This window comes from Mauremys reevesii, unplaced genomic scaffold, assembly GCF_016161935.1.
Source record: "Mauremys reevesii isolate NIE-2019 unplaced genomic scaffold, ASM1616193v1 Contig36, whole genome shotgun sequence".
Lineage (NCBI taxonomy): Eukaryota > Metazoa > Chordata > Testudines > Geoemydidae > Mauremys > Mauremys reevesii.
In genome coordinates this window covers 354,827-382,729 of record NW_024100847.1, presented here as the reverse complement: position 1 = coordinate 382,729, position 27,903 = coordinate 354,827, and the positions used below count along the sequence as shown (strand labels likewise).

Below are 27,903 nucleotides of genomic sequence, written 5' to 3'. Positions count from 1 at the left end.
CCTGGGCTACCGTGGCAATGTCCCCCCATGTGTGTGATGAAGTAATAAAGAAGGCAGGAATAAGAAACACTGACTTTTTAGTGAGATAAAATGAGGGGGAGGCAGCCTCCCACTGCTATGATAGTCCAGGCAGTACAGAATCTTCATTAGACATGAAGGGGGTGGGGGTGAGGAGCTCAGCCCCCAGTTGCTATGAGGACGACATTTTTCAATCCTTTTGCACTGTCTGCCGGGCATGACCAGGAGTCATTCCCATTGTTGCCCAGGCGCCCCTGGCCGACCTCACCGAGGTCAGCCAGGAGCACTCATGGGATGAGGACGACGGTTTTCCATCATTTTGTACTGTCTGCCATCAGGAAAGGAAGGGGAGGGGATGCTGCTGTTCAGCGCCGCAGCACCGTGTCTACCTGCAGCATGCAGTAGACATACAGTGACATTGAAAAAAAGGCAAGAAACTATTTTTTCCCCCTTTTCTTTCATGGGGGGGGGGAGGGAGGTAAGTTGACAACATATACCCTGAACCACCCAGGACAATGTTTTTGACCCTTCAGGCATTGGGAGCTCAGCCAAGAATGCAAATGCTTTTCGGAGATTGCGGGGACTGTGGGATAGCTGGAGTTCTCAGTCCCCCCCTCCCTCCCTCCCTGAGCATCCATTTTATTCTTTGGCTTTCCGTTATGCTTGTCACGCAGCACTGTGAGTCCCTGCTGTGGCCTCTGTCCGGAGATTTTTTCAAATGCTTTGGCATTTCGTCTTCTGGAACGGAGCTCTGATAAAACAGATTTGTCTCCCCATAAAGTGATCAGATCCAGTATCTCCCATACAGTCCATGCTGATCAGCGCTCCACGCTGGGCAAACAGGAAATGAAATTCAAAAGTTCGCGGGGCTTTTCCTGTCTACCTGGCCAGTGCATCCGACTCCAGATTGCTGTCCAGAGCGGTCACAATGGTGCACTGTGGGATAGCTCCCGGAGGCCAATACCATCAAATTGCGGCCACACTAACTCTATTCTGAAATGGCAATACCTATTTGAGCGCTACTCCCCTCATTGGGGAGGAGTACAGATATCCATATTAAGGGCCCTTTATATTGATATAAAGGGCTTCGTTTTGTGGACGGGTGCAGGGTTAATTTGGTTTAACGCTGCTAAATTCGGTATAAACCCATAGTGTAGACCAGGCCATAGATCCTAATCCTATTGTAACACAGGCAGGATTGAGCCGACTGGCTGTTAGTGAAGGCTGTAGAGCAGACTCATTTTATGTCTCTAAGTGGTCTCGGTGCCACTAGATGGGACAGACCACCACACCCAGGAGGTGTCTGGGTTACACTATCACGCTCGCATTCAGTTTGGATAGTATCTTGTAGTTTCCTGGCAGTGCATTGTTACAAGGCTGACAAAGCGCTACTCCTTGCCAGAAAGATCCATACCCTAGGAAATCATGGATTTTTTGGGGTGGGGGGGGAAAAGGGGTCCAAAAAACTACTAGTTTCATCTGCTCTGGAAAGCAGTGACCAGATCACAGTAGAGGGGTAGATTTCAACCCCATTTTTACATTGCTATTGAGAGTCAGGATGCTATAGTCTTTGTACCATATTCCTTTTATTCAGAGAAAAAGATTTAAGTACAACAGAAATTCCATTTTTTTCTTCCATTTGATAAATATGCAGGTTACCAAGTAAAATTCTATACAAATAATTTACGTTTTCAGTGATAATGACAAAACACCATTTGGTTATAAACACCTTTTTACAGCAGAGAATTATTTCATGAATGTAATAAGCTTGCTTTAAATGCTACCAGACTTGTTTTCAGCTACTGAAATGTTAAAATAAAGACATTTTGTTTAGGCATGGAATCATAGAAGAATTTGCTCACAAGTATAACCATTTTACTGCTTACTTATCAGAAATGGCTCATAAGGAAACAGGTCATTTATTTTGGCTCTCTTTACAAACTTAAACAATTAGATAGCATGGACTCTGAACACCTGAGTCTTGCACACATCCATGCACTTCACTCTGGGATGCGACACTGAGGACAGCCTGAACATAAGATTTGGGGTAAGAATAGTTTGGGGGTTTTTGTTGTTGTTTTTGGAGTTTCTGGGACATGAGAGTAAAGGAACACTGATTATTCTGGAGATTTGATTTAAACAAAAAAACAAACAAAAAAACCTGAGGATAAATCTGAATTAACAAAAACCTACAGCAGTTCTATGAGTATCTTTGGCATCATTAAATCTGTATTTTAAAAGGGATAAGTACTTCAAGATAGAAACCTCCAAATAGAAATCTCAACAGGCTCTTGCTTGCAATAGCAAAATCCACAACACTGAATACAACTGTAGGAATCTGGGATCACAAGAGAAGTTTAATGCAATCATATGAGGTTTCCCTCCATTTTTCCATTTTCTTCTTCACTGTCTGATGAATAAGTTAGTAATCAGCACTGCCAGAATGATAGGCATCTTCCCTGCAAAACCAAAATAAAGACAGTTATAACCAAATAAAAATGCATAATACCTTGACTTCACTACAGATGTTTACAATGAGTTTTTTCATTTTACGTTCTGTCTGAAAGATTTGTTTTATTAATTTTAGAGTTACACTAACACAATTATAATCTAATTTCCAGTTCAAGCAGAGTTCATGCTATTTCTTTTCCGAGGCCATGTCCAAAACCGAAAAGAGGCAGAAAAATCATGTAATCAAAGTTGGCAAACAGTGTTAAGTTAGCTATTACATATCCTAAACACAGGAGAACTGGACTATCTATGCTCCCTTCCAGTAACGCTCAACTGTTTTGAGCACTGGAAAGGCGAGGGGGTCATCTGTACATAACATTGTTTTAGGACATTAGTTTCTTCCACTGACTACTCACATTATACAAGAATCTTATTCAACAGTACACCCCAAGAATACCACGTAGAATATTCCTACAGCAACTGTCTGTTGAAAAGTCAGTAATCTGGTATGTTGACAGGACAGAAATTGATTTATATTATCTTAGAAATAAGATTAAAGTATATAGTATGAAAAGGAGCGTGAGCAAAGGACGTCAATTCCCTATTGCTGGGGACTGAGGGAAACGAGGTAGTGGTGTAGAACCTATTTGTACAGTGCTTTTGGGCTGCCTGTGCAGAATTTTGGATCGTTTATTCATTTTTATATCCGTACTGATTTTAAAGTAATATTCTGAAAATTTCATTTAATTGCTCAATTTACTAAGTTGTGCAAAAGTGACTAAATGCAATGAACCTCTGCCATGTTTCCCCCCACCAGGCTGCTGAGGAGATGGGCTGAGGGTTACATGGATATTTAAGGGCAACTCTTCTTAGTATTACACACAAAAGTGCTACATTAAATATCCTTTGTTAAAGGAACATTAAGTCTGCAAAGTCAAGCACTCAGTTACAAAAGGCAAGAATTAAGGGTGCCTGTACAACCTGAGTAGAGCCCCCTTGTCCATAAGCATGGTGATCAGTCTTTAGTTATATGATCACCTGCTGTTTTCTCCGCACAGGACCCTTGCCTCACTCAGCGCATACGACAGATATTACTCATAGAATCATAGAATCTCAAGGTTGCAAGGGACCTCAGGAGGTCATCTAGTCCAACCCCCTGCTCAAAGCAGGACCAAACCCAACTAAATCATCCCAGCCAGGGCTTTGTCAAGCCTGACCTTAAAAACCTCTAAGGAAGGAGATTCCACCACCTCCCTAGGTAACCCATTCCAGTTCTTCACCACCCTACTAGTGAAAAAGTTTTTCCTAATGTCCAACCTAACCCCCGCCCCCCGCAACTTGAGACCATTACTCCTTGTTCTGTCATCTTCTACCACTGAGAACAGTCTAGATCCATCCTCCTTGGAACCCCCTTTCAGGTAGTTGAAAGCAGCTATCAAATCCCCCCTCATTCTTCTCTTCTGCAGGCTAAACAATCCCAGTTCCCTCAGCCTCTCCTCATAAGTCATGTGCTCCAGCCCCCTAATCATTTTTGTTGCCCTCTGCTGCACTCTCTCCAATTTATCCACATCCTTCTTGTAGTGTGGGGCCCAAAACTGGACACAGTACTCCAAATGAGGCCTCACCAGTGCTGAATAGAGGGGAATGATCACGTCCCTCGATCTGCTGGAAATGCCCCTACTTTTACAACCCAAAATGCCATTAGCCTTCTTGGCAACAAGGGCACACTGTTGACTCATTCAGCTTTTCGTCCACCGTAACCCCTAGGTCCTTTTCTGCAGAACTGCTGCGAAGCCATTCGGTCCCTAGTCTGTAGCAGTGCATGGGATTCTTCCGTCCTAAGTGCAGGACTCTGCACTTGTCCTTGTTGAACCTCATATTTCTTTTGGCCCAATCCTCTAATTTGTCTAGGTCCCTCTGTATCCTATCCCTACCCTCCAGCGCATCAACCACTCCTCCCAGTTTAGTGTCATCTGCAAACTTGCTAAGGGTGCAGTCCACACCATCCTCCAGATCGTTAATGAAGATATTGAACAAAACCGGCCTCAGCACCGACCCTTGGGGGCGCTCAAAGAGCAGCTTATATTTTGTTTAGAAAGATGCTTAGAAAATAGAAGACTAACAGGGGATATGATAGAGGTCTCCAAAAATCATAAACGGTATGAACAAAGTGTTATTTACCTCCCCTCCCATAACACAAGAATCAGGCGTTACCCAATGAAATTAACAGGCAGCAGGTTTAGCACGAACACAGAGTCAACCTGTGGAACTTGTTGACAGGTCAAAAAAGTCTAACTGGGATCACAAAAGAATTAGTTATGTCCATGGAGGATAGTTCCATCAATGGCTATTAGCCAAGATGCTTAGGGATGCAACCCCATGCTCTGGGTGTCAGCACACCTGCCAGCAGCTGAGACTGGGCAACGGGGGATCAATCTCTTGATAACTGCCCTGTTCTGTTCATTCCCTCTGAATCAACCCACAGTGGCCACTGTCAAAAGACAGAATATTAGACTAGATGGACCATTGGTGTGACCCAGTATGGCCATTCTTATGTTTTCTCCTTGTTGTACAGCTGTGGCCCCAGGCCTTATTTACTGCACACTCTTCAAACCCTGCTCTGAAGACAGACACGTTAATTCTATTTCTGAATCACTTGGCTACACAGTTGTCACAGAACCCCTGTAAGACAAGGGTGTGGAAGTGATGACAGGATTGGGGCTTGAGTCTCCACAGCTGCAGGGCTGGGTTTTTTTTGGGGTGGTGGTGGTGGTGGTTCAGGCAATTAAGCATGTGTTAGTTTTGCTTTATGTAAGGTTGGGCTACTCAGCTTAGCAACACACATTCGGCTGTAAAGATATATAAAAAATTATCAAAAAAACTGTTCTATCCTGAACTTTCAGCATCCAATACCGATCTCTGCACAACACAAGATGTCTTACAGCAAAAGCAAATACAACAAATATGGTATTCAGAATCACACTTAGAGATTTTCCTTAATGCAGAATACATTTTCCTGGAATGGCAAAGTAGCATTACACGAAGCATGGTAGAGTTAGAGAAAACAGTCCATTTAAATCACTTAGAAGCTTCTGCACTTTGCTGCGGTAAAAAGTTGAGATGTGATGCTAGAAAAGCCTCTATGTCTAGTTAGGAAGTGTCATTGCTTCAGAGCTGCACATGAGTGCAGTTTTGGAGAACCATGCCTTTGCTTTCTTCTGGCATCCAGGTATGTAAGAAAAGATGCAGGCTGCTAAACTAAATAAAAATCAGGTAAAATCTCAGAATATATTAGTGCAGGCTGCAACTGAACGACTATAGGAAAGAAAAGGCGGTGAACTACTCTGAAGAATTAGTGAGACATCAGGAGCTATTTTGGTAGAGTGAATCTTGAGAAAACTGAGGAGGAGCAGGTCAGAGTACAACAGCCATTAACATATTTGAATAAAGAGAACAATGATCAATTGTTCCCAATGTCCACTGGAAGGCAGGACAAGAAGTAATGGGCTTAATCTGCAGCAAGGGTGATTTAGATTACATATGAGGAAAAACTGTAACAGAAGTTAAGCACTGATTAAGCTTCCAAAGGAGGCTGTGGAATCTCCATCACGGGAATATTTTAAGAACAGATTGGACAAGTATCTGTCAGGGATGGTCTAGGTGTACTTGGTCCTACCACAGCACAGGAGCTGGACTTAATGACCTCTTGAAGTCCCTTCCAGTCCTATATTTCTTTGATTCTTTAAGTCAAGCATCTGCCTCATAAGCTTTTATATGGCACCACTGGACAGAACAGAATATGACAAGAGAAAAACTAGCTGCCTGGAGTAGATTCCTCACATAGTGAAGCAGTGGGGAAAAAATGGTATGAGATTAAGAAAGTGGAACATTACATAGTAAGAAGCAGTAATAGTGTAAGATATTTAAAGTCTGTGCATTGAATTATTTTTAAAATTTTAAAGTTACTTACCAATAGCAATAATGGTACCAGTGTTCCGCCCTAGAAAGAAAAAAAATGCAAGGTGAGCTGAAGTATGAAGTTATATGAATGCCAGTTAACTATAGGAATCCATAAGCCACACACAATTAAATAAATAGACTCAAATTAATAACATCCTGCAAATTACAGAATTGATAAACATATTGGAAACCATGATCTGATCCCCAGATAATCCAATATTGAAAGAAGAAAGGCAGCTTTTCCAAGTATTCTATTACTTGTACATTGTAATACAGGCATGACGACAGTGCTGAGAACTGAAAGAAAAATCTTTCTAGAGGATTTTCCCTATTATGTATGAATGAATGCTCTCATTTGCAGAATTCTTATGCATCCTTCTGAGACCAAAGAGCCCTCCTCCAGATACTGCTGGATCTCATCTACCAAATTCTGCACTGACCTGAAGAACAGCCCTGGGGAACCCTGAAAGCTTGTCTCTCACCCACAGAAGTTGGCCCAATAAAATATATTACCTCACCCAGCTTGTCTCTTTAATATCCTGGGGCCAACATGGCTACAACAAAACACTGCACACAAATTCTGCACTGGTCAGCCATATTTTTACCTACAGCAAAAGTCACTAGAAGTGGAGTGTTTCGATCAGCTACCATAAAACATGTGACCACAGGATCAGTGACATCAAGTTATCTGCCAACCTGTACTTATTTGGGAGTAGAGAGGCAGAAACAAGAGAAAAGTGGTATTTTTATTTTGATACTCCTGCTGTGATTACCAGAGGATCAGTCAACTCAAGCCTAACCATTACTTACAGAACAAAAAGTGAACTGAGTAGACATCTCATTGGAGTGCAGTTTGACACTTGACTATCAGTTAAGCCTGTAGTTGCTTGTGCCATTATTGTGCAGAATTCAGATTGACAGTTTCATACACCTGGCATTTTATATAGATATATTGAGTGAGTGGACATCAGCAGGTGGGCATTACCACACACACAGAGCAGTGCGGGAAAAAGTAATGAAGGAAGAGATAGTTCTGGGTGGGAGACAAGACTACTACAGGGTACAAAATGTAATCCCAGCCTCAGGCTTATAATTCACACCTGAGCATAAGGGGCATTTGGGTGACCACTACCGTACTTTATGAAGCACTACATACACCTCTGCCCGATATAACACAACCCGGTATAACACGAATCCGGATATAAGCAGTAAAGCAGTGCTCCGTAGGGGTGGGGCTGCGCCGCCAGTGGATCAAAGCAAGTTCGATATAACGTGGTTTCACCTATAACGGTAAGATTTTTGGCTCCTGAGGACAGCGTTATATCGAGGTAGAGGTGTATTATGAAGTGAAGTGCAATAATTGAATGCTCCAGTTCAATGTGTAAACCAAAGCCTCTGCTATCCACCATGAGGATTCTAGGTATCTGAGCACAGTGGTTATTTCGCTTCCTTTATAGGTCATCAGGTTTACCTGGGCTCTTTAGGGACATTCGGGGTTGTGTTCAGAGTAAGTTCTGCATAAAAAGGAGACTTACAAGAGGATACAGGAGCAACCCACTTATCTGAATGTGCTGAACAAAGCCACGCCATGCATGGAAAGACCTCAAAGGCGACAAGACAGCTAGAGTGATTTTACAATGTTAGCATGTTTTGTTGCAAACTAAAAGACCCAGTCTCAAGACTGCTCTTTTCTTTTCCATCGAAGGATCAAGCACTACCTCCCCTAGCACACTGATGTACCTGAGTATATGGATTCTAATATCTAAACTGTATTAAAGCTATTCACCTAAATTTGGGTTATTGCTGATTATGTGCTCGATGTATCATATGACTTTTAAAAACTAACTTTATATTTGTGGATAATCTAAGCAGTATACCCAGATGATCACCCAGATGTATAGGAGCATTGTAAGCAAGACACAATAAATAATTCTTCTGCTCTACTCTGTGCTGATTAGGCCTCAACTGGAGTATTGTGTCCAGTTCTGGGCACCACATTTCAGGAAATATGTGGAAAAACTGGAGAAAGTCCAGAGAAGAGAAATAAAAATGACTGAAGCTCTAGAAAACATGACCTATGAGGGAAGATTGATAAAATGGGGGTGTGTTTAGTCTGGAGAAGAGAAGACAGAGGGGACGTAACAGTTTTCAAGTACATAAAAGATTGTTACAAGGAGGAGGGAGAAAAATTGTTGTTCTTAACCTCTGAGGATAGGACAAGAAGCAATGGGCTTAAATTGCAGCGAGGGCTGTTTAGGTTGGACATTAGGAAAAACTTCCTATCAGAGTGGTTAAGCACAAGAATAAATTGCCTAGGGAGGTTGTGAAATCTCCATCATGGGGGATTTTGAAGAGCAGGTTGGACAAACACCTGTCAGAGATGGTCTAAATAATACTTAATCCTGCTGTGAGTGCAGGGGACTAGACGAGATGACCTCTCGAGGTCCCTTCCAGTTCTATGATTCTATATACAGACACTTTCCCCAAACTATGCATTTTATAATTTTATTTTTATTTATTTATTTTTTTAACATTAGCGTTAATTTGTGTGTGTGTGTGTGTGTGTGTGTGTGTGTTATGCCTATGACAAAAAGGGGACACAGACACAAACTTTACATCATTCTAACATGGCTACTCTAAAGCAATAAGCTTCCTAAATATTAGCATATAAAATGTTCAACACAACTGCTTATACTTACGTAGACAAGTCGGCAGAGATGGAACCCATGCATTGTTAGCTTCACATTCAACTGAACTGCTACCAGTCAGAGTGTAACCAGAATCACATTCAAATATTACGGTGTTTCCATATGAATAGTCAGGTCCAAACCCAGATCGCTTTTTTCCATTTTTGACTTCTGGCTCTGGACACTTGACCACTGAAAATGAAAAGTACCAGCATAAAAAAAAAATGCTTCCTATGCAAAACATTTTTTTTTGTGTGTGGGGGGGAGGAAGAGAAGAGGAGGAGAAGGGAGTAGGGGAAAGAAGAAAAAGCCTTGATACTTACTACAGCAGGTAAGATATATTTTAAAATACAGTTATACAACTTTGGATCTTTCCCTTTAAAAATATGTTAGTCCATATTCAGCACAGCACCCAAATGTATGGGTATCAGCCCTCCCCAGTAAACTGCATGAGTTCATCATCATCTTATGGAGCTATCAGGAATTTGGGTCAAGCTAGAAGAAATGTACATACGACGACATTCTGGAACTGAACTTCCCTGCTTTTGGGGGAGTTAATATTAAGTAGCCAGGTGACCAACCTGCCTAATGCCTCTGAAAAAGCCTCCATCCCAGCTGTTAGCCTGGGTAACTCAGCAAGAATAAAACCAAGTTGTTGCAGCTGCTTGAATACTAAGTACATAAACGCATTGTTACCTAAATGCAATAGTATGCGTGAGCACTGCCGTCACCAAAATGAGGATTGTACAATGACCTTTATTTCCCCCTCCTTATAACTTTTTGGCTGTGATATGAACTCACAGAAGCCTGAGCCTTCACTGCCAAGGAGCCCTCCCAGAGTTCTGAAAAATAGGGTTCCCAAACAATCCTGCTTGTAAGCCTCTCTCTCTCCCTCCCCTTTAGCACTGAGTAGTAGGGTACTGGCATAAAAGCAAAACCTTAGTTTAAGAGTTTCTCTCCACCTAAAAATCAACTGTTTGTAATATGAGAATTAACTGCAATCTTCGAACACTGAAGGAAGACAAAAAATATAGGCTGTATTAGAGGCAAAATGGTTTCCAGGCATGATTTATGAAGTGTCTGTCATTCTTTACGTTTCCAACAAACTAGTTTTCATGATACGTATTTAGGGGGACTAAGCACTAACTGAATTTCCTCAGGTTTATGGGTTTATTTGGCAATCAAAATATAGTTTTTCCTGGGAGGAGATAGTAAAATAAGAGGGGGATTAAAAACTAGATGCTACTAACCTTTGCATTTAGGGGCAGGCCCACTCCACTCTCCATTGACATTATCTTTTGTTGTACAATGAATGGAGGCCTTTCCAATAAGAGAGAAGCCCTTGTCACATTTGTAAGTTACTGCTGAGCCATAGAAAAACTCTTGTCCACTCTGACCGGTATGGGATCCATGGGTGATGCCAGAAGGTGGATGACAAGGTATTGCTGAAGCAAAGAACGTCAACATGAAAATTAAAGTTTACATTGAAGGTGAACTGAAGAAAGTTTTACTAAGGAAGTTGTCGCAGATCCCCCCAGAAAGCTATTTAGCCATTTGGAAGGGGACTTAACATTGCATTTTAACATTTGAAGCAAGACCCCTTTCAGATTCTGAAGGTTTTTCTGCTTTTAGGCTTGACCCAACCCAGTACGTCCATTGCTCAGGGAGGCTGCTCCATAAAACACCAGCTCTGGAAGATGAACTTACCAGAGCGTGCCCCTTCCCAACATTAGCCTCAGGAGCCAGAATCTCTTCCCCACCATCTCTAGATGTAGTGTTGTTCCACCAGCAGAAAACTAAGCTAGGATATTTCTTGTAGGAGCAGCTGTTTCTAGACTGGACATCTGCAGCATGATTGACAGACTAAGCCCCAAAAGCATCCAAGAGATCGAAGTCAGTCAGAGGCAAATTGTGATTCACTCCAAAAGAGCCCCAGATTTTAAGTGGATAGTCAGATTTGGGAAGGGTCAAAACTTCTTGAAGTCATTATCATGCCTTTTACTTAGGGCTTGGCTACACTTGCAGATGTAGAGCGCCAGGAGTTAAACCTCCCCCAGAGACAGCAGCAGGAAAGCGCTGCGTGCACACCATCAGCTGCAAGGGCAGTGGCGTGGCCAAATTAGCAGCTCTTGCAACGCCACAGAGCAGTGCATTGTGGTAGCTATCCCAGTGTGCAAGTGGCTGCAGCGTACTTTTCAAATATATATGTGTGTGTGTGTGTGTGTGTGTAGTGTGACAGAGTATGCTGTGTGTATGTGGAAGGAGAGACTGTTCTGGGGGACAGACTGTGTCAGCATTCTGTCTTGTAAGTTCAGACGACAGCAGCAGGGGGAAAAGAGGGAAACCTCGAAATCAGCCCCCACCCCCTGCCTCTCACGCACACACATTCCACAGTAATGTTTTGCTGTGCGTCCCGGGGCAGATAAGCAGGCCGGCTGTCAGAAATGGAGCTTTGAAAGGGGATATGTGCATGCCTGCTGCCGAGTTCAAAACAATGACGAGGCCACTTGACTTCAAGGGATTATGGGATGTTTCCGGAGGCCAATCACAGCACAGTAATGCAACATGTTCTCCACACTGACACCCTGGTGTTTCAGCCAGGGTGCGGCAAGCTCTATGCTTCTCGTGGAGGTGGATTACCAGGGGTGCTCCAGCTGCGGAGTCCAGGTGCTCTAAATGCCTTGCCAGTGTGAATACTTCAGGAGTTAGGGGGTGCCTGGGACTGATTTAATGCGCTGTAACTTGCAAGTGGAGACATGACCTACATGATCAGCAGGATTTCACAGATACAACAGCGAAGAGGAGCCATGAGGCCTGTTGGATTATGCATATTAAACAGTGCCAGGTGAACAATCTAAAAGGGACTTTTAAAAAAAATTGATTCTGTAGGGGTCATCCAAACACCATGGTGACCCACAGAATAATTTAATTCCTCCCTGCAGCAAATCTTGTCATTTGGATTAAATGCCAAAGTAAAAACAGAGTCTCTTCTCAAGCACCAGCTATGCTGCATCATCTCCAGACAAGAACTGTTCTTAAAACCATTACATTAGTTTACCTTCGCAAAGTGGAACATGCTTATCCCAATCAGCTTCATTTCTCACAACCACACACTGGGTGGAATTCGATCCAATTAATCTGTACCTAAAGAAAGAAAAAAGGTTCAAGTTTGTTACTCATGTAAGCAAAGAACCAGGTTACAGTCCAGAAAGATGGAACATGGTTTCTTTCTGCCAGTAGGTGGAGACAAGCCACTGGAAAAGGGACACATCTAACACCATAGAACCAAGGAACACTAAGGCCAGGTCTACACTACACATCTATATCAGTATATATACACACATGGTTTCTTTCTGCCATCTTCCTGTGAGGAACAGTCACCCAACAGTAGACATTAGGGCAACTAACGTAGTTTGAGAGAGAGCCAGGCAAGTTTATGAGTGCAATTATATGATGGGGTTGCTTGTGATGGCAGGGCTCAGCAACCCTGGGCTGTGTGTGTGTGTTATGTTCCTATCGGCTCACGCTTCAGGATTTCAGCCAGTCCCCTGCACCAGTCAGGAAGGGACTCACCAACCCAATGTATTCTGAGCCAGGGATGGCCATGGCTGACGATGGGACACTGGATGGGGAAGACCAGGAATCTGGCATCAAGGACTCTCACCTCAGTGCTTGGCTTGCTGGTTCTTGCTCACATGCTTAGGCTCTAGTATGTGGGGCTGCTAAGTAATTTCCCCCAGGTCAGTGGCAGTGATGTTTTTCTTCTTCTTCTTCTTCTTTTTTTTTTGCCTTCCTCTGTAGCATCTGAGTGCAGGTCACGCCTCAGGATTATCTCATATTTCACTTCAACATCTCCCTGCCATGACAGGGGCGCAAGGAATTTGTACATCTAAGGCCTCCTATTCTCTGCCCATGGCACATAATGGTCTAAGTTCCTGTGGGCTGTAGTATTTTAGACTGATTTTGGTTGAGTTTAGTATGTGGGTCCCTGGGGAGCGATGGTGGCCTGTGATATACAAGAGGTCAGACTGGAGGACCTGGTGGTCCCTTCTGGCCGTAAACTTAGAGACCTCAAAAATCCAAAACACACCTGCTCAGTGCAATGAAGCCACAAGCTATTTTTGATTCCCCAAGGCTTGGCACATTAACCCATAGGGACAAAAGCAACAACTGCACTCTAGGCTATCCTGGGTAATACTGACATCTATAAAGAAGGGACAAACAAATATTTGCTATTGTGGAGCAGGAAGAGGTCTGCTCCTACCTGGTGCGGCATTTTATGGACAATATTCTACCATTAGCTCCCAGCACCCAGACAGAAACCCCTGTAAAAAGGGAAAGATGGCAGGGGTCATCAAGTGCCACATGACCCCTGAGGTGGGACTCTCAGTCTCATGACCCATGATCCAACCCATGCTGGATGAGGGCAATAGGCTGGGATCTTCAAAAGCACCTGAGCAAGTCTGGTGCCCATCTCCCATTGAATGACAACTGTAGCTGGGTGGTTATCTTCCTTCAGCTCCTTTGAAAAAAATTACAGGTTTTATAAAAATCTACAGATTTATAGTACACCACTTGTGTTCTTGAAGTTAAGCAGCCTTTCCACTTTCATTTAGCCAGACTTCACCAGCACTTTTACACCAGTCTAGGTTCTGTTAATTAGTCAAAAGAAGCAACTTGCCACTCACCCGTCATTACAGGAGAAGGTTGCTGTTGTACCAACCTCGAGAGCCGTCAAATGAACCCTGCCATGTTCTAGTTCCAATGGTTTACATTGTCTTCCTAAAAGAGAAGAAGACTAATATTAGCGTTACCTCATATAACCTTAATGGGAAAAAGCGGATATGCTAACTGGCACCTGCTAACATAGCAAATTCCATAGGAGATAAAGCCAATGGTCTCGGAGTCCAGTATCTGTCCCAGATGACAGCAGGCAGCACCACAGGCTACCAACGAAATCTTACAACTCATATTATGGATAATTTTGTAATATGCCCATGGAAAGTGAGGAGAAGTGGAAGCGGGATGACACTTCCTAATCCTACATGGACAGTGGTTGCCGTATATCCTGAATCATGAGATTTAAGATCCCCTTGAGATTTAGTATAAGTGCAAATATTCATATTGTACATGTTAAGGTCAAGATCCTGAAAACTCATATGCATAACCATATTCATGCAGGCAGATCCATTGACTTCAACTGGCAGCAGTTACAAATAAAAAGCAACAATACAGGGAAAAAATGGCATAAATTATTAAAGATAAAAACTGGTATGAGGAACTAAAGACATCAGTGAAAGAGTCACAACTGGCATGGTTACAGACAATAAGAAGGTGGTTTTGATGTTCATTAGGAACAAAAGAAATCCTACTGTAAGAGGGTGTACCCGTGTCCACATCCTAGAGACTGCTGTAATAATCTCCGTACCAAGTATGCCTTGTAAGGTGTCTGAAAATTTATAGTTTACTGGTCAATATTGTCCTGATAAAATGTATGACAACGCCATATGTGAAGCTATAAAATTTCCTTGTATGATGTTAACATTTTGCAAACCACAGCACAAGTTGGCAAACAGCTCTGTCTCAAAGAAATGTGTGCACTGCTTAATTTGCATTTAAGCAGTCATCAAGCAGGAAGAAAAAAAACTCCAAAAAGTGAAGAAAAGTAGCAGGGAAGGTCTTTCCCTATAGACTTTTTGTCAGCTGGGAATGTTTTCCAGGGGGCAAGACTGAAAAAGAGGGACAAACACTCCCAGGCACCTCTCCTCCCTCTCACTCCGCCCATCAAATCACCTCACTAGATGAGACAAAGGAAGCAGCCACTAAGCTGGAGCAGGGGTCCTCACCTAAGAAGTTGGGTCACTAAGACTGCTGAGAGCACATGGTAAGACAGTCTTTATTTTGAGTTTAACATAGTTCATTGACTTGGGCACCAGTTATGTTTTATCTTGACTTCTGTTGTAACCATTTTGGACTTATTACTTGCATTCACTTAAAAATCTCTTTGTAATTAAAAAACTTGTTTGATCTAATCCAGTATGTTTAAATTAAAGTGTCTGTGAAACTATCTGGGTAACAAGATGTGAGAATATTACTTCTATTGTAGAAATACAAACCTTATATGCATTGTATTGCCCAGCCCTCTCCTGGACCATACAAGACACTCTTCTGGAGGGGAAAAAAATGCAGTGAATACTAGGAGTTTGTTGGGGTTACCCTGCAGTACAACCAAGGCTGGTGAGAGCCAAGGTATGGCTGGCTGAGACATAGCTGGGAGTGACTTGCACACTGGAGGCTACAGCAGCAAACCATTGTAAAGTGCACCCCAGATTAGAGGGAAGGGGTGACATATTCAGTCATGTGATGATACACTGAGTATACCACACCTAGTAATGGTACAAATCTGTTTCTAAATGGAGATGGTAAAACAATTATGATGCAGGAAAGGCAGCAGTGTACAATAAACATTTCCCTTTTGGAAAGAAGAATGACAACGTAGTCTCATCACAAGACTATGATGAAGTACTTTCATGTCTATTAATAATTAAGGAGGAAGTTAAACTATATTTGCTAGGGATAAACATTGTTAAATCAAAATCTTGGGATAACTTGCACCCAAGCATCCTAAACAGTTGGCCAAGGAGATCTCTAGCCCACTGATTAACTCCTAATAAATCTTAGAATACGAGGAAATTCAAGAAGAATGGAAGAGGCCTGATCTTGAGCCAGTATTCAAAAAGAGCAAGCAGAAGGACCTAGGTAAACTATACACTAATTAACAGTCTCACTCACAGGCATAATCATTTAAAGGTATTTGTCAATTCCAAGGTCAAATCTATTCTGAGCTCTTGTGCAATGCATGGCAAAATTTTCCCAATTCATAAAGAATTAAGAACAGAAATATAATACCAATCAATATGGTTTTATGAACAATCAGGTTTGTTTGATAAACCTGACCTTGTTCTTTGAAGTTACAAATTTGTTTGATAAATGTAACTGATGTAATATACCTAGACTTTTGTAAGCTGTTTGACTTAGTACCACACAACATTCTAATTAAAAAATTAACACTTCAGTATCAATAGCGCACAAGTTAAATGGACTAAGAATTGGCTAAGAGGGTGAGGTAATATCTTTTATTGAACCAACTTCTGTTGGTGAGAAACTTTCAATCTTACAGCGCTATTCTTCAGGTTTGGAATACATTTCCCAGACCAAGAAGAGCAGCGTGTATGCTCGAAAGCTTGTCTCTCACACCAACAGAAGTTGGTCCAATAAACAGTATTATCTCATGCACTTTACCTCTCTAATATTCTGGGACTGACATGGCTACCCCACCACTGGATACAACAGCTGACATCTCAAAGAGCAGTCATCAATGGGAATCATCATCAAACAAGCATGTTTCTAGTAGGATTCTGCAGGGATTGGTACTAAACCTGATGCTAGTCAACATTTTAATCCGTTGTCTGGAAGTACACAAAAATCACTTGTGATAAAATTTGCAGATGACACACAGATTGAGGAAGTGATAAATGATGACAGGGCAGTCCTACAAAGCAATCTGGATCCCATGGGGCCGTTCAAACAAAATGCATTCCAGTACTGTATAATGCAAAATTATACATCTAGGCACAAGAAATGCAGGCCCTTCCAAGAGAACAGGGAAACTATAACCTGGGAAGCAGCAAGTCTGAAAAGGATTGAGGTCACAGCAGACAATCAACTGAACATGAGCTCCCAGTGCAATCCTATGGCAAAGGGCTAATGAGAGCCTTGATGTATTAACAGGGGAGCAGGAGTAGGGAGGTGATAGCAATGCTGTATACGGCACTGCTGAGACCCATACGAGTACCCAGTTGTGGTGTCCACATTTTCAAAATGGTGTTGAAAAATTAGAGATGGTGCAGAAGAGAGCCACAAAAAAAGTATTCATGGTCCTGAGAAAATGCCTTCCAGTGAGAGACTTAAAGAGCTCAGTTTGTTTAGCTTGTCAAGAGAGATTGAGGCAACGTGATTACAGCATCTAAGGACCTTGTTGAGGAGAAGATACCAGGCTCTTTAATCTAGCAGAGAAAAGCAGATCAAGAACTAAGAGCTGGAAAGTCAAGCCAGACAAACTCAAAATGGAAATAAGGCAAAAGTGTTTAATAGTGAATGTGACTAACCATTGGAACAAATTACCAGAGGAGGAAATGGCAGATTCTCAGTCTCTGCAAATCTACAAATCAAGACTGGATGTCCTTCTAGAAGATATGCTTTAGTCAAATACAAGTTTTTGGGCTCAGTAAAGGGTTAACTTGGTGAAATGTAAATAGCCTGTGATGTAATAATCCCGTCTAACATTAAACTCTATGAAGCAGCAGGCTATTCACATGAGCAACATTAAACACATCTGTGTTTGCCGGACCAGGTTCTAAGTGTCTCATCCTTTTTTGAATCCTACCATGTTCTTTGCTTCCATTTTGTGGCAGTATGTTCCACAGGCTCATTATGCATTCTGTAAATAATTTATTAGTTGGGGGAAAGCCGACTGCTGCAGAGGAGCATGTGGATCGGACACAGACTTCTCTTTGGGGAGAGTCTGATGATAGAGAATCTCCAGGTTTAGTCAGGAGCAGAGGATGGAAGAGGATAATGTAAGGGCCGGATCAGATGATAAACAGTCACAAAAAAGAATCTGGTACATCAGAAAAGGGCAGACAGATAAACAGGGACAAGTTTTTAAAGTGCTTGTACACAAATGCTAGAAGTCTAAACAATAAGATGGGTGAACTAGAGTGCCTTGTGATAAAGGAGGATATTGATATAATAGGCATCACAGAAACCTGGTGGACTGAGAGCAATCAATGGGACACAATCATTCCGGGGTACAAAATAAATTGGAAGGACAGAACAGGTCATGCAGGGAGAGGAGTGGCACTATATGTGAAAGAAAATGTAGATTCAAATGAAGTAAAAATCTTAAGCGAATCCACATTTTCCATAGAATCTCTATGGATAGAAATTTCATGCTTTAATAAAAATATAACATTAGGGATCTATTATGGACCACCTGACCAGGACAGAAATAGTGATGATGAAATGCTAAGGGAAATTAGAGAGGCTATCAAAATTAAGAACCCAAAAATAGTGGGGGATTTCAATTATCCCCATATTGACTGGGAACATTTCACTTCAGGACGAAATGCAGAGATAAAATTTCTCAATACTTTAAATGACTGCTTCATGGAGCAGATGGTACGGGAACCCACAAGGGGAGAGGCAACTCTAGATTTAATCCTGAGTGGAGCGCAGGAGATGGTCCAAGAGGTAACTATAGCAGGACCGCTTGGAAATAGTGACCATAATACAATAGCATTCAACATCCCTGTGGTGGGAAGAACACCTCAACTGCCCAACACTGTGGCATTTAATTTCAAAAGGGAGAACTACGCAAAAATGAGGGGGTTAGTTAAACAAAAGTTAAAAGATACAGTAACTAAAGTGAAATCCCTGCAAGTTGCATGGGCGCTTTTTAAAGACACCATAATAGAGGCCCAACTTCAATGTATACCCCAAATTAAGAAACACAGTAAAAGAACTAAAAGAGCCACTGTGGCTTAACAACCATGTAAAAAAAGCAGTGAGAGATCAAAAGACTTCCTTTAAAAAGTGGAAGTCAAATCCTAGTGAGGCAAATAGAAAGGAGCACAAACACTGCCAACTTAAGTGCAAGAGTGTAATAAGAAAAGCCAAAGAGGAGTTCGAAGAACGGCTAGCCAAAAACTCCAAAGGTAATAATAAAATGTTTTTTAAGTACATCAGAAGCAGGAAGCCTGCTAAACAACCAGTGGGGCCCCTTGACGATCGAAATACAAAAGGAGCGCTTCAACATGATACAGTCATTACGGAGAAACTAAATGGATTCTTTGCTTCAGTTTTCACGGCTGAGGATTTTAAGGAGATTCCCAAACCTGAGCTGGCTTTTGTAGGTGACAAATCTGAGGAACTGTCACAGATTGAAGTGTCACTAGAGGAAGTTTTGGAATTAATTGATAAACTCAACATTAACAAGTCACCGGGACCAGATGGCATTCACCCAAGAGTTCTGAAAGAACTCAAATGTGAAACTGCGGAATTATTAACTAAGGTTTGTAACCTGTCCTTTAAATTGGCTTCGGAACCCAATGACTGGAAGATAGCTAATGTAACGCCAATATTTAAAAAGGGCTCTAGAGGTGATCCCGGCAATTACAGACCGGTAAGTCTAACGTCGGTACCAGGCAAATCAGTTGAAACAATAGTAAAGAATAAAATTGTCAGACACATAGAAGAACATAAATTGCTGGGCAAAAGTCAACATGGCTTCTGTAAAGGGAAATCGTGTCTTACTAATCTATTAGAGTTCTTCGAAAGGGGTCAACAAACATGTGGACAAGGGAATCCAGTGGACATAGTGTACTTAGATTTCCAGAAAGCCTTTGACAAGGCCCTCACCAAAGACTCTTACATAAATTAAGTTGTCATGGGATAAAAGGAAGGTCCTTTTATGGATTGAGAACTGGTTAAAAGACAGGGAACAAAGGGTAGGAATTAATGGTAAATTCTCAGAATAGAGAGGGGTAACTAGTGGTGTTCCCCAAGGGTCAGTCCTAGGACCAATCCTATTCAACTTATTCATAAATGATCTGGAGAAAGGGGTAAACAGTGAGGTGGCAAAGTTTGCAGATGATACTAAACTGCTCGAGATAGTTAAGACCAAAGCAAATTGTGAAGAACTTCAAAAAGATCTCACAAAACTAAGTGATTGGGCAACAAAATGGCAAATGACATTTAATGTGGATAAATGTAAAGTAATGCACATTGGAAAAAATAACCCCAACTATACATACAATATGATGGGGGCTAATTTGATTACAACGAGTCAGGAAAAAGATCTTGGAGTCATCGTGGATAGTTCTCTGAAGATGTCACGCAGTGTGCAGAGGCGGTCAAAAAAGCAAACAGGATGTTAGGAATCATTAAAAAGGGGATAGAGAATAAGACTGAGAATATATTATTGCCCTTATATAAATCCATAGTACGCCCACATCTTGAATAATGTGTACAGATGTGGTCTCCTCACCTCAAAAAAAGATATTCTAGCACTAGAAAAGATTCAGAAAAGGGCAACTAAAATGATTAGGGGTTTGGAGAGGGTCCCATACGAGGAAAGATTAAAGAGGCTAGGACTCTTCAGCTTGGAAAAGAGGAGACTAAGGGGGGGATACGATAGAGGTATATAACATCATGAGTGATGTTGAGAAAGTGGATAAGGAAAAGTTATTTACTTATTCCCATAATACAAGAACTAGGAGTCACCAAATGAAATTAATAGGCAGCAGGTTTAAAACAAATGAAAGGAAGTTCTTCACACAGTGCACAGTCAACTTGTGGAACTCCTAACCTGAGGAGGTTGTGAAGGCTAGGACTATAACAATGTTTAAAAGGGAACTAAAAAGGTAATAATTGGAGATATACCAATCTCCTAGAACTGGAAGGTCATTGAGTCCAGCCCCCTGCCTTCACTAGCAGGACCAAGTACTGATTTTTGCCCCAGATCCCTAAGTGGCCTCCTCAAGGATTGAACTCACAACCCTGGGTTTAGCTGGCCAATGCTCAAACCACTGAGCTATCCCTCCCCCCCATGGATAAATTCATGGTGGCTAAGTCCATAAATGGCTATTAGCCAGGATGGGTAAAGAATGGTGTCACTAGCCTCTGTTCGTCAGAGGCTGGAGATGGATGGCAGGAGAGAGATCACTTGATCATTGCCTGTTAGGTTCACTCCCTCTGGGGCACCTGGCATTGGCAACTGTCGGTAGACAGATACTGGGCTAGATGGACCTTTGGTCTGATCCGGTACGGCCGTTCTTATGTTCTAGTTTTCTTGATACACGAATCCTGAATTTAGACACCTAAAAACTGCATGCTCCTCAGTCAAGCTCAGTGGAAGAGCTTTTCTTAGCATCACAAGTAACTCTTGTAGGGGCATTCTCCCACAGTAGACATTTCCACAAAGAATGAACTGTATCAAACATTCACCATATCTATATGGAGTTCAATATAGATACACTGTGTCCATGTAAAGATAAAGTTAGCTCTTTTTATGACTGTACTAGGAAAAATCTCTTAAAGCAGACAAGGCACTAAAAATTGTTACCTATTTACTAAGGCCCGATCAATTCAGCAAAACAAGTACTGCTGAAGTCACTGGGACTTAAGAATGCTTTGCTGAATCAGGGCCTATATATAAAGTATTTTCTCAAGAGAGCAGGTGAGTCTAAGGCAAGGGTCAGAAATCTTTCAGAAATGGTGTGCCGAGTCTTCATTTATTCACTCTAATTTAAGGTTTCTCGTGCCAGTAACACATTTTAATGTTTTTAGAAGATCTCTTTCTGTAAGTCTATAATATATAACTAAACTATTGTTGTATGTGAAGTAAATAAGGTTTTTAAAATGTTTAAGAAGCTTCATTTAAAATTAAATTAAAATGCAGAGGCTCCCCGGACTGGTGGCCAGGACCTGGACAGTGTGAGTGCCACTGAAAATCAGCTCAAGTGCTGCCTTCGGCACGCATGCCTTAGGTTCCCTACCCCTAGTCTAAGGAATGTCTTATCAGTATTCAAAACTGAAAATTAAATCATAATTTAAAACGTATGCACAAGAAGGCAGAGTTAAGGTTCATCAGCATCCAACTGTATATATCCTTACTAGTTACTGTAGTACTGCATTTACTAGGGACTGCTGCATGGAATATAGCATATATAGTCTTGAGATGAGGAAACTTGTGAAAATTTTATTGTACTCTTAACAATGAAGCCAAAAGAAGTATTCTCTAAGTTTTGTTATGAATTAGTATTTTGACCAAGTTTGTAACACACATTATTCAGTACTTGGTTTATTTTTAGTACAGTGAATTCAGTACATTTCATTATCAGGGACAGAGCAACTACAATTTTTCAAAGACAGGTAGACATTTGTACAGTAAAGTTTTCTACTTTATTGTAACAGGTTTTAGAGCGGTAGCCGTGTTAGTTTCTATCAGCAAAAACTACTAGGACTCCTTGTGGCACCTTAGAGACTAACAACTGTATTTGGGCATAAGCTTTTGTGGGCTAAAACCAACGTCATCAGATACATGGAGTGGAAAATACAGTAGAGAGGTATAAATATACAACATATGAAAAGATGGGAGTTGCCAATAGAAGAGAGATTCTTAACTGTGCCAAGATGGCTTGCACATCAATTGAAATGGAAAAGCAACAAAGATAGTCGCCTACACAAAACTCAGGGTCTACTGACCATGTTGAGTTTGCAAGACATGTAACTAAAGGAGACTTTGCAGAGCCCTGGGCGACAGGAGTATTTCAGTGGGGTCCCAGCAGGATAGGAACCGTTCACTGCTCTAGGCCGCTCAGCGAAACTCAGCCGAGGAGAAGACTCACAAACGCCCAGCACAAGGCTGGCGGAGGCGCAGGGGGCTACTCGGGGGCCGGGGGGACGTGTCGCTGCCGAGCAGCTCGGGCCCCGCTCGCCCGCTCCTACCCCACGCGGGCCGAGTCCGGCGCAGCCCGGGCTGAGGGCTGGATGGGGACCGGGGCGGGACCAGGCCCCGCGTGGGCTAGCCCAGCCCCAGGGATGCTGCAGTGCCGGCCCCGCTTGAGCAATAGGACGGGGAGGGCCAGGGGGAGCCGCGGCGGCCCCGATGGTGGGGGGGGGATTGAGAGGATTCTGTGCCCGGCAGAGCCCCCCCCCCCGCGGGGTCCCCACTCACCGCGAGCCCCGGGCAGGGGCAGCAGCAGCAGCAGCAGCAGCGCCAGGAGCCCCCGGGCGCCGGGCGGGCAGCGCGGAGCCGAGACCATGGCGGGGCCGGCGGGAGGCGTCGCGGAGCGAAGGCGGCGGCGGAGGAGCGGACCCAGGATGATGCAGCGTCAGCGATGCACCCGCGGCGTCTGACTGGGGACCTCGGGGGCGGGGCTAATATAGGAGGGGCGGGGCCTGCAGGCTGCGGGTTCAGCCCAGCGATCGGCGCCCGCCCCGTCCCGGGCTCCAGCCCGTGCCCCCGCCGGTCCCCGGGCAGACACCTCCCGGCTTTGTTCCTGTGCGGCCCGGCGCCGCTTCTCCCGTCCCGGCGCTAGGGCCGAGGAGCCACGGGGACAAGCGCTAGACACCAACACCCCCACCTCGGCCCGCTTTGTTTTCATAGCGGAGGAATCCGGCAGCCCGGCCGAAATGCTGTTTGTTTAAACAAATATTTGCTGGCGTGGGCAGACTGGTCACGGGCTATTTAATCCCGTACAAACATTGAGGCCGCACCTGGAGCCTGCGGTTGGCCAATGCAAGGAAACGGGTAGCTAAGATTTTTTTAATATAAACAAGCTACTTCCCCCTTTGCTTCTAGCGAATTTAACGCCCAGGATACAACAACAGGGCGCTAGTGGAAGAAAGAAAACGCCCCGGGTGGTGGTGGTGATTGAAGCAGCACTGACGCATTTTCCCCAACATCTCAGTGTCTGTCGTGGAGGAATCAGGCTCTGATCTCAGCGCTGTGGCGCATTCCTAAGTGCTGTGTTTGCTGCTGGTCCCACAGCAGGGGCTAAATCAGTGGTTCTCAGACTTTTGTATTGGTGACCCCCTTTCACACAGCAAGCCTCTGAGTGCAACCCCCCTTACACATTAAAAACACAGTTCTTTACATTTAACGCTATTATAAATGATGTAGGCAAAGCGGGGTTTGGAGGCTGACAGCTCACAACCCCCATGTAATGACCTCACGACTCCCTGAGGGGTTATGATTGAGAACCCTTGGGCTAAATCCGGAAATCATGCCTCAGTCTTTAATTGGGCAAGAATCAGTGACTCCAATGGGCGTATAAAGAAGGACTGAGTGAAAAACACATTTAAACCACACACTTCCTGGGTGTGGTGTTCTCACCCATCTAGTAGCACTGAGGCCACTTAGAGAGAGAGATCACTGAGGCGTGAGAAGCATCTGGTTTTTAGCTCATGCAGTAGAAGCTTGTGCATTAGTAAACTCCACAGATCCCAGGCTCAATCCTGCCTACCAGGGCTAGCTCCAGGCACCAGCTTATCAAGCAGTTGCTTGGGGCAGCAACTCCGGAGCGGGGCAGCACTTTCAGGTACTCCTGCTTGGAGCGAAGGACCTCCTGCTGAATTGCTGCAGATCGCGATCAGGGCTTTTGGGGCGGGGGGGGGGGGGGGCTGCTTGGGGCAGCAAAACCCCTGGAGCCGGCCCTGCTGCCTACCAACAATCAGGGTCTGTTGGTGTTACACAAAGACAGGAAGATTTGCCCCCAAAGTGTTTATTTTTACTGGGTCTCTGCAAATGGAAAACACATTGTCACTGAGAACATGATATTTATGTCATCCATATGTGGGTTAGGTGCTTCTCTAAGGGTATGTCCAGACTGCCCACCGTATCAGTGGGTATCGATCTTTTGGGGATCGATATATCGCGTCTCATCTAGACGCGATATATCGATCCTCGAACGCGCTCCCATCGACTCCAGAACTCCACCGGAGCGAGCGGCGGTAGCGGAGTCAACACAGGGAGCCGCAGACGTCGATCCTGCGCCATGAGGACCCGAGGTAAATCGATCTAAGATTCTTCGACTTCAGCTACGCTATTCACATAGCTGAAGTTGCGTATCTTAGATCGATATCCCCCCCAGTGTAGACCAGCCCCAAGATGCAGCAGCCATCTGCTGCCAGAGGCTTGAGCCTGTGCCTGCTGTTGCTTTCAGTGGGGCTCCATGCAACTGCAGGGTCTTCTCACACAGTACAGTTTGCAGGAATTGTGGTCACATTTGTTTTATGTTTTAAATAAAAAAAACATCATATTTTATGTCTCCTTTCCGCTGAACTCAGAGTGGGGTCATTACCAGTGGTGAGCTGGAGCCGGTTCCCACCGGTTCGCGGGACACGGTTGTTAAATTTAGAAGCCATTTTCAATCGGTTGTCCTTGAAAAGGGCTTCCCGCAGGTGAGCTGGGGCAGGGGTGGGGCGTGAGGAGGACTCTAGGCACCACACAGCTCCGGCCTGGCCTCTGACCCCGGGTGGCGCGGTTCCGGCCCGGTCCCGACCTCGGCCAGCTGGGCGGAGCGGCACCAGCCCGGCCCCAACCGGTGCAGCCCCGGCCCGGCCCCGACCGCAGCCAGACAGGCAGCGCGGCTCCGACCCGGCCCAAACCGGCCCGGCTCCAGCCCGGCGGTGTGGCTCCAGCCCGGCCCCTGGGCCCAGCCAGCCGGGAGGCACGGCTCCAGCCCGGCCTCGGTCCCAGCCAGCTGGGCGCCCCAACTCCGGCCCTGGCCGAGCGCCCCAGCCCCACCTCCAGGCAGCGCAGTAAGGGGGCAGGGAGCAGACAAGAGGTGTTGGATAGAGGGCAGGGAGTTGGGGGTGGATTAGTGTCGGGCGGTCAGAGGGCAGGGAACAGGGGCATTGAATGGAGACAAGGGTCCCGGGGGCAGTCAGGAAGGGGCAGGGGTTGGATGGGGTCAGTGGGGGCAGGGGTTCCAGGGGCAGTCAGGGGACAGAAAGAAGGGGTGGTTGGATGGGGCAGGAGTCCTGGGGGCATCAGGAATGAGAGGAGGGGTTGGATGGGGTGGCAGGGGCAGTCAGGGGACAGGGAAGGGGTGGATGGGGCAGGGGTCCCAGGGGGGGCTGTCAAGGAACGTGGGGTTGGATGGGGCAGGAGTCCCGGCGGGGGTGGGGGGGCATGACCCTCTCATGGGGTGAGGAGGAGGGAACCGGTTGTTAATATTTTGGCAGCTCATCACTGGTCATTACTGTGATCTGGCCACAAAGGCTAGCCAGATTTAGTCAGGCAAAGCATAACCTGGTAAGTGTGAAATAAGCGGAAATGGTGTCTGTTCACAGTTAGGGCACCTGTTCCGTTTATTTCTAACTCACAGAGGGAGCTGCTGGTGCCCCCTGTATGAGGGTGGCGATGTCTTTCTATTACAAAAGTGTCTTGTGAAGTTAGATTTTCTCAATCGTCATCGTTTGCAGCAGCCCTTTGAAATTCAGCAGGGAGAAAGCGCTCAGGGTAGAGACATGCCTTTTTTTATGCCCCCTCCCAGGCAAGTACATTCATGGTTGGCTGAGATATCAACTTAAAAAAAATCACTAGTTCCCTTCGCTCACTTGCATCTCAAGAAAAATGTTTGCAGCCTGCCAAAAAAACCCTCCACAAATCTCTTAAGTCCTACTCTATCCCACGACAGCAGCAAGACACTTCACGAGGAATGCCAGGGAGCTGCAATGGGGTTGTGGCAAACACTGGGTCTGGGGCCCCAACCAGCCCCCATAGATGGCACATGGGCTGTGGTAGAGCGTCTCCCACTCTGGGGGCACCACACTAGGCAGGAGTAGGCATAAGTGAGGAAGCCAGGCCTGGGCTCTTCCCTAATTCAGCTGTAAGGCCTCACCAGTTCTAGAGTGAGGAAACACTGACTAGAAATTTATGTAATTAGCTACCACTAGCACTACAGAGTTATCTGTGCTCAAGTGTCAGAAACTGCTAGTTCATATCCTGCTGATGAGATGGATAAGGGGTTGTTATAGTTGTACGCAATAAAATTTTCAAAAAAAATACTAGGAAATTGTATAGAGTAAGAAGTCCTGCAGCATATAGGGACAGCAAGGGGAGTGGTGTTGTCTGCACAGGTATTCCCCCAGTGCAGGGAAAGCATATGCTGGCATATGCAGCCCGAAAGCTGCCTCTCATGCAACCCCTGGTGTAGGGTACTGCCAAAGGCATGAAAAGAAGTGGCCAGAGCACTTCATGCTTTGGAATTCTTGGCTGCAGGGAAACTCATTGGCAGCGGCAAAGCTGCTGAGGGTTACGTAAGGGTTGTGACTATTCCAGGAACAGGTGGAATCTGTGTGGGCGCATAGTGCTCGAACATACACAGAAGGCGGCACAGGCCCTCACAGCCTGGAATTGGAGAGGTATAAAGGAGGCTTAAAGCCCCGATGTCCTGGTCAGTGCCTTGTGTGCCTCTTGTGAGCGGCAGCACCGAGTCTTGCTCCGATCTTTCAGTTGCAGCACTTCCTGTCAGGGAAGGGGTGAACTGTTAGTGGTCATGACAAGGCATTTCTGTTCCGCCTTTGAACACTCACTTTCTACATTAGTGGCTCTCAATCCTTCCAGACTACTGTACCCCTTTCAGGAGTCTGATTTTGTCATACATATCACCAAGTTTTACCTCCCTTAACTACTTGCTTACAAAATCAGACAATTAATATAAGGCTGTCACAGCACACTATTACTGAAAAGTTGCTGACTTTCTCATTTTTACCATATAATCGTAAAATAAATCACTTAGAATATAAATATTTTATTTACATATCAATGCCACTGCTTGCATCCGAAGAAGTGGGTATTCACCCACGAAAGCTCATGCTGCAAAATATCTGTTAGTCTATAAGGTGCCACTGGATTCTTTGCTGCTTCTACAGAACCAGACTAACACGGCTACCCCTCTGATACATATCAATGTATGGTATACAGAGCAATATAAACAAGTCATTGTCTGTATGAAATTTTAGTTTGTACCGACTGCGTTAGTGCTTTTTATGCAGCCTGTTGTAAAATTAGGCAACTATCTAGATGAGTTCATGTACCCCCTGGAAGACCTTTGCATACCCTCAGGGGTATGCACACCCCTGGTTGAGAACCACTGTTCTACATCATCTAAGAGTAAACATACATTGAGTTGTCAAAGTAGCTTTTAGTTTTCCA

The 27,903-nt window shown here is 44.3% G+C and overlaps 2 protein-coding genes across 6 annotated transcripts in view; both read right to left on the bottom strand.

Moving 5' to 3' along the window:
- LOC120393911 (complement receptor type 1-like) overlaps nucleotides 1-27,903 on the bottom strand; it is a 404,201-nt gene that overhangs the window by 121,629 nt on the left and 254,669 nt on the right. The window lies entirely within an intron of this gene.
- The window catches only part of LOC120393914 (complement receptor type 2-like), a 341,488-nt gene continuing 315,239 nt past the window's right edge, over nucleotides 1,655-27,903 (bottom strand). The window contains exons 1-7 of one of the 2 annotated variants that reach the window (XM_039518371.1): nucleotides 22,915-23,113; nucleotides 13,805-13,898; nucleotides 12,175-12,260; nucleotides 10,367-10,561; nucleotides 9,129-9,308; nucleotides 6,440-6,469; nucleotides 1,655-2,477 (exon numbers count right to left, since the gene is read on the bottom strand). In XM_039518371.1, the coding sequence (XP_039374305.1) occupies nucleotides 2,422-2,477; nucleotides 6,440-6,469; nucleotides 9,129-9,308; nucleotides 10,367-10,561; nucleotides 12,175-12,260; nucleotides 13,805-13,898; nucleotides 22,915-23,002 (729 nt within the window). In that variant the 5' untranslated portion in view covers nucleotides 23,003-23,113 and the 3' untranslated portion in view covers nucleotides 1,655-2,421. Of the gene's footprint in view, nucleotides 2,478-6,439; nucleotides 6,470-9,128; nucleotides 9,309-10,366; nucleotides 10,562-12,174; nucleotides 12,261-13,804; nucleotides 13,899-22,914; nucleotides 23,114-27,903 lie in introns of those variants that run through there. The other variant, XM_039518372.1, reaches the window with a different exon arrangement.